Source organism: Salmo salar, chromosome ssa20, assembly GCF_905237065.1.
Source record: "Salmo salar chromosome ssa20, Ssal_v3.1, whole genome shotgun sequence".
NCBI classification, from domain to species: Eukaryota; Metazoa; Chordata; class Actinopteri; order Salmoniformes; family Salmonidae; genus Salmo; species Salmo salar.
Genome location: NC_059461.1, coordinates 18,120,286 through 18,127,709, shown reverse-complemented (window position 1 = coordinate 18,127,709; position 7,424 = coordinate 18,120,286). Strand labels below are relative to the sequence as shown.

The window sequence follows — 7,424 nt, the reverse complement described above, 5'->3', positions numbered from 1 at the left end:
ACACATCGCCATTAGCGAACTTTCCTATTATCTGAGGTTACAGCCAATCTTAACAGACTTCACAATTGAGTTGATTTACAGTAAATTCTTAGAGCAGCAGCTGAAGAAGCAAACACAAAGAAACTGATGCAGTGCAGAATGACTATTCTCTCTAGGCAGATGGGTCGCCTCCCACAATGTGAACCATGTTCCAGCATAGGTCTGGGATTTCCGAGACTACAGAATGACTAAACAGAAAAGAGAGAGTCATCTATTCTATTTGAATGTATTACAATAGGATCATAGGTTACAGTTAATTGCATGAATATTCTACTTCATAATATAGAAGGACTGAAGGAGACAGCAAAAGCCTGTTACTGACCATCCCATGCTGTGCCATTACAGAGCTGCATGGATGGCTTGCAGGTGGAGTCTGGGAAAGTGACACTCCCCTGAATTGACACAGTTGAATATATTGTTGTAACACTCTGGACAATGACGCTCCTCCGGTTCATACTTAATCACCTTTGTTTATTTGCTTTCAGAACAAGTAAGCAGGCCTAAATCAATGGAGGTTCCTGAAACAATCCCAATGTGCAACAAATCATACCTCCAAGGAGCACTTCATGTCCTCACAAACACGTTGAACACTGCAGTGTGTTCTCTAGACATGAAAGATGGACGGCATGGTTTTATGGGGAGGCATACTTTGATGGAACACACACACACTTCTGACATGTCCACGTATATTGAGAGATTTTTACATTTATGAAACCAGATCAAATAAGTAGACCTAGATTTTGTGTTTGATATTATGTGTATTTAAACCTTTTCAGTATCTTTCTGGTTAGCAAGAATGTAAGCATTCCGCTGATTCAGTCCTCAAATCATCACAAGTAGGCCTACTGCAGACAATGTGAATGCGAAAAAACATGTTCTACATTTTTCTAAAGCCACATTTTTATATTTTACACAATGGTATTTATTTAATCAACTGTATATGCTATATCTCATATTTATGCATCTGTTGTATGCAACAACAAAAAAATGAATTCTGCTCTTTTTGCCACCCACCTATTCCTATTCTTCTCAAAGCAGACGGGGAGTAACTTCCATTTTGAAGAGGTGGAGGGGGAGTGCCTGAAGGACCAGTTATTGCCCGTCCCCAGCCGCTCAAGAGCTTTCTTGAATGGACACCGGTCGCTGAATTTGTTGAACGCACCGACTGACACAGAGGGGAGCGCGCGGGATAGGCCTACCCAACTCAGCGCATGCCGATACATCGCACGCCACGGCTCACTCGATTTGGACTAATTCAGAGAAAGTGGCTGCAGCTTCAACAACACAATGCAAAGAACTGTATCTTGGAAATAAACACCAACAGGCAGTGACAGTAAGATAAACAAAAAAAAGGCTAACTGTCCTAGATAATTCAACGTATATTTATGGAGTTTCGAGCCAGGGAAAATGCATTTTGCTGTTTGTAATTTTTCAAGCGTAAAATCATAATTCGCTACTGAACCCATCCCGGGACCGATTTGGATACCGCCTGCCTCTGAACAGTGTTAACGGGTCTCCTGCATGTACTGGAAAAATGAAGCTCTGTCCCCACACCCAGAGGAGAACAAAGTTTTATTGGACAATGTTTTCGTTGATCAGGTACATCACATGACATATCATTTGAAAATGTGCCTATGCTCTATAGCCTATCGACTCATTACAAGTGAATACTTATTTGCTTGCGCTGCTCTCTGAAATATCCTAGTGGATTGGCTTTTTGTTTTCCACGTTCCAGCCTATGTTTAATGACAATTATATAGATATTTCACATTTGTGCTAGCGTAATTTCGTTTAAACGAAGGCCAAAATGGATTCTGAATCCCACCCAAACCCAGATTTTTGGCACTCTTGAATACCGTTATAATCACCAAGAGAGCTTCAAGTGGCCTATCATAAGCGAAGCCGAGACAATCACGCTCCTTTATGTTTCAAGTTATGTACATTGTCTCCTATGAATAGTGCGACGTTCAAGAGGCTCTTCACATCCTAGTCTTGTGTACAGAAATTCGATTTTCGATTACGGCTATTAAAATTAAAATATGCAATTCTTCTGGTGGCGCGATGCCTTCTCTGATTGACAGTTGAAATTGACACCCTGGCTGCCTCTAATCTCGAGCATTTGAAGCCATCACTAATTGCAGGTAGTCCATCTTTTCAGTGTTTTCGATTGCATGGGAACTATTAGACTATGCGATTATTTTAGGAGGTAGCCTACGGGTTGTGCATAAAGGGGAAAAGAAATCCTAATTCTAATTGCTTCATCAAAATTATCTTTTGTTGCCAGGATTTAAATGCCTGAGAAAGTATTATTCATTGTTTTGCACCGGATATAGCTTGAGGTATGGGCTGGTAGGGATGCATAGCCGAAAGCGCAAAGCAGAGCAGGGCGCAGAGCAGACTTCAGTCGCAGCTCCAGGCTTCATCTACACGGCTGTTTTTCCACAAACAGAATAGCTTCATAATGGTGAGTTATTAAAACATAAGACATTAACGATTTTATTTAATCAAAATAGGAACTTCGACATGATCATAGGAGACTTGGCCGAAATTGGATTCCCTTTTTTTCATTTCCCAACCCCATTTTCATAGTTTACATTTGTGACAGGCCTTTGAAGTTTTGTTTTCAGTAGCATAATGTTGTAGTAAGCCCATTTCATTCGATCTTTCTTTGCATTCAGGCCTACTCTATGCAATGCCTGTTTTCTTGTAACCTATGAGGGCTTGTCTTGTACGGTGCCATGTGTCCTGTAATTCATACGAGTCTATAGGCCTTTTGCCTTGCATCCAGGTCTCTCTATAAGATTATGACAAGAAAAATCTATCCCAAACCTCAGTCTCACTCCGACGGGGAGCCTCACGAGGATGTGAAAGTAGAGGCTCCTTTCCTGCCCAGTCCTCCGGTAACACCGTCTATGTGTTCGCCTCCGACCCTGGCCTCCCCGACGCCGGTTCGGTCCAACGGGAAAAACCAGTGTGCCAGCTGCGGCACAGAGATCCAGGACAGATACCTACTGAAGGTAAACATTATAATGCCTTTTATTACACCGGTCAAATCAAGTATCATTTACGATTCAATTTCAAACCTATTTCTTCCTCACAAGTTGCCTGCATATTTACATAATCTTTCAAGTTACTTCCATTTTATAGAATAAGTACCCCAAACAAATTATTATTACATTATTATTATTATTATTATTATTATTATTATTACTACGAGTATTTATTTCTCATGGCAGGTGAACAATTTGAATTGGCACGTGGGATGTCTGGAGTGCTCAGTCTGCAGAGTATCATTACGTCAGCACAATAGCTGCTACATCAAAAACAAAGAAATCTTTTGCAAATTGGATTATTTCAGGTAGGGTAAGTTTTGCTATTTGTTTTCCATAAAATGTAGGCTGCTGTATGTTCTATGTTTGGCTCTAATGTTCACAAACAATGGATTACTTATCACATCTTATTGCAGGGAGATCGTTTAAGATTGACCATACTGAGAATATCCTATTTCTATTCTGTTCCGTTGGTATATAGGTTTTATTTAAAACAAAAAATACATTATGTCAAGGCAAGTGTTTCGTTATATCTCGGGGCAAGTAAACAGGATTGGACTGGTTTTTTTTTTTTTTTTTGTCGTTGTAAGGTCTAAATCACACCAATTCATAGACACGCATTACCTTTGTTATAGCAAAAACAAATCTGTTAACATCATAAATATGCACACTTTTACACCCAATATCAATTTTTTTGTCAAAATTACTTCGGAATGTTTCTCTTTAGATATATTTAAATTATTGCCTTTGCTGATAATGTGGTGGACATTATCAACATTTTTGCTCTCAATCATGATTCTTACAACTTTGAGATCACTCTATTTAAGCTATTCGTTTTCGTTGTTCTTCATTTATCAATTCATCGTTCCCTCCTTCGACCAGGGCCATTGCTAAAATACTGTTTAATTTATCAAGGGCTATTTTTCTCACTCACAGAAAGTTCACATTTTCGTCATATACTGGCGCTCTATAGGCTATTTGTAGCATGCCAACTAATTAAACACTATTTATTGTTATATTATCATGATTCTATAATTATATTGCTATTGTTATCCTATTGCTGCTGCGATTATTGTTTTAATTAACAGTAGGCTCAGTTATATTTGACTAAAGTGAAATTAGATTGGAAAAGCAATGCTGTTGATAATCTTTTACAATAAGAGTTTCTTTCTATTTCTGGCCTGCACAACATTTCCTTTGATTACACATTTACTTTAACTAGTAGCAGTGAAAGACTACTAAAAATGCCCCCTTCTCCTCTCTGTCTCATCACAGTAGGTTTGGCACCAAGTGTAGCCAGTGCGGGCGCCAGGTGTATGCCACTGACTGGGTACGGCGGGCACGGGGCAGTGTGTACCACCTGGCCTGCTTCGCCTGCTACTCCTGTAAGAGGCAGCTGTCCACGGGGGAAGAGTTTGGTCTGGTGGAGGGCAGGGTACTGTGTCGGGCTCACTACGACACCATGGTGGAGAACCTCCAGAGAGCGGCAGAGAACGGTAGGTCTTCAGACAGGTGTCTCAGACAATGTCAGGGAGCAGGGTACCCAAATATGAGCCATGTATGGGATATTCTCAAGTTAGGATTCGTCCCTGTGGGAAACTGCATTGGGGAAGAATTCAGACATAATTCGTGTCATACTTGTTTTACCTCGAGGAATTTCTGTTTTGATATCCAGCACCTGCACAAATTGCATGTGCACGATCTCTTTCAGGTTAGTTATAGTGAACAATATTAAACTGTGTGGTGATGTTTCTTTCCTTCTTGTTCCTGGGACTTAGGGACAGGTCTCACTTTAGAGGGAGCCTTGCCCTCTGATCAGGATGGCCAACCAAAACCAGCCAAGAGAGCACGCACTTCCTTCAGCGCTGAGCAGCTACAGGTACGGTAGGTGTGTGTTTATGTGTGTGAGTGTCTGTGAAAGTATGCGCAGTATTTGTGTGCGAACTAGAGAGACGCAGTGACAGGGTGGCATAGTTTTAGTGTTCCATTTTCCATAATTCAGATGAATGTGACTGTCTGACTGAATTTGCTCGATTCAGTGAATATACAGCTGAATATGTAGCTTCATGACTGAGTTTGCTCGGTTCCCAGGTGATGCAGTCTCAGTTTTACCAAGACAACAACCCTGATACCCAGACCTTACAGAAGCTGGCAGACATGACAGGACTGAGCAGACGGGTCATACAAGTATGTGTGATAATATCAAACTAGTGGGTGTAATGTTGTTAGACATATTGAAAATGAATGTATGGTGTAATAACATAGATAATATGATGTGATAAAAGAATTCATCTTTACCAGATTACTTCTTGCATACACCATTCAATGATCTTAAGTAATGTTACATTTTCAATAGGTTTGGTTTCAAAACTGCAGAGCAAGACATAAAAAGCACCCTCCCGTCCAGCACAGCGGTCACCTCCAGGGCGCCCCTTACCCCCACTCTAGATTGCCCCCCTCACTGCCAGACAACCTCTACTCCCCCTTCAGCAGTCCCGACAGACCACACCTGCTGGCTCTGCATGGATATATAGACAGTGAGTTGGTTCTTCCCTCTCGATGGACAAAACATACATGTACATTGAGGTGACTTTGGCTCTAACCGAATTTTCAACTTTTTTGCTCTACCAATTAACATTATCAAAGATATGATTCTGCCCATAGTGTATTTCAGTTCACGTCACATCACCATATGGCTTCTTGTGCGATGTATTTAGTCTTATTGCATTTAATAACAAATATATATTTCTGTTGCTTCCTGTGCACAGGTCATCCCTTCTCGATGCTGTCCTCTCCTAACCACCTCATCCACCCAGGCATGACCTTACCACAGTTGCCCATCAGCCACTAAGTAATGCCCCTGAGACCACCTCCTCCACAAGCCGTCTCTCTCGCGGACCTTTCCATCCTAAAACTTTGAGAACATTTCAACATTTGTCTCTTCCATTTTACTATACAAGAGGACTTTTACTGTCTCCATAGTATGCAGAGGTGGAGATATCACATATTCAAACGGATGGACGGTTTTATAAAGGCAGCTAGACTTTAGATCGTCGTTGGAAAAACATCCCAGTTCAATACAAATGTGGTAATCATCAGGACCAGATTACACCACCCATTCCTTGACAGGGAATGAGTTGGATCTCCAGGACCAGGGTTAGGAACAGGAAGACTCTTCCAACAGAAAATCTCATTTCAATCCCTGCGGATTCAGATTTTTTCATTGTCTTATTCATCAACTTATAGTCCTGAAGGTATTTCATGTTTCAATTCCATTTGTTTTAAATATGACTTTTTTCTGTTATTCCGTCTGCCTGTTTTCCTGTATAAAACCCTCCCATGCATGGACTACATATTTCTGTGTAAGGTGAGGATGAAGACTCTTCTGATCTTGTGTGTTTAGAGAGAGGCGGCCTTGTGTGTTGTATTTACTTATTTCGCTTGTGAAATGGAAAGCTTGTGTCCATTTATTTATTCAAAAAGATACTTCACCTAGAAGCACTTTTAAAAATGCTTTCAAATGAAAGAAATCATTTATTGTAAATTGTACATACTTTACCGATGTAATAAAATGTGCCTGAAAGAGTGTTGGAAAAATAGATAATTTCACGTAAATTCACATAGAAATTAAACACTTTGGTTTTTCAGCCAGACATGACAGGATTTAAGTCCCATAATCTTACGTTAAGGATTTAAGTCCCATCGTTTTGTGTAATAGGGAGAATGCTGTGCTGAAGATAAAATACACACTTTAAATGATTATTTCACAAATGCGCGTGCACACATCCACCCACCCACTCACCCCACTGATAGAAGCACCTTACACTCATTGAACAACATTAAATCCATCAGGCCACCCGGTAAAGGCCAAGTATCCTTTATAACCTGTATTTAACAGCAATATTCATGGGTATGTAATGATCAAGCTACAGGTTGAGGGTCCCCAATTTAGTCCCTATGTGTTTAACGTCCGCAACAATCAATCCGATGGCAAGAACCATTTAAAGCGTTTAACTCTGTGGATAGTATTGATCTAGCACTCTGTTTAATTCCATAAGTCCATTTAACTGTGTTAATCTGAAATTGTTGTATTGATTGGCAGCACTCAAGCTGCATTTGTGGCAAACAAACTGAATAATGAACTCAGGAAAATATAGTCTTGACCGTTTCCTTTGTTAGGGACCCCAGTCAGTTATCTGTTTTAACACTTTACCTGGATCAATTCCCATTTTAATGCTCTTTTCAAGTAGGTCGACGGTCCGTCTTCCCTGATATTTTAGAATTTGACAAAATGAGAGAAAAATCCAGCTCAACGCCCCTTGATAAAAAGCAGTA

The 7,424-nt window shown here is 40.3% G+C and overlaps 1 protein-coding gene across 4 annotated transcripts; it reads left to right on the top strand.

Moving 5' to 3' along the window:
* Positions 1–975: 975 nt before the first annotated feature.
* Positions 976–6,675, top strand: LOC106580019 (LIM/homeobox protein Lhx6). Of its 4 annotated transcripts, none has more exons than XM_014160562.2 (8): positions 976–1,638; positions 2,874–3,056; positions 3,276–3,397; positions 4,365–4,585; positions 4,868–4,968; positions 5,181–5,276; positions 5,446–5,675; positions 5,858–6,675. In XM_014160562.2, exons 1-8 carry the CDS (start codon positions 1,561–1,563, stop codon positions 5,886–5,888), a joined length of 1,062 nt encoding a protein of 353 aa, XP_014016037.1. In that variant the 5' UTR covers positions 976–1,560; the 3' UTR covers positions 5,889–6,675. The 4 variants fall into 4 exon arrangements, with proteins under 4 accessions (XP_014016037.1, XP_014016038.1, XP_014016036.1 ...); XM_014160563.2 differs by having other exon boundaries at positions 999–1,638; positions 4,368–4,585; positions 5,446–5,626; XM_014160561.2 differs by having other exon boundaries at positions 1,005–1,638; positions 5,446–5,626.
* The last annotated feature ends 749 nt before the right edge of the window (positions 6,676–7,424 follow it).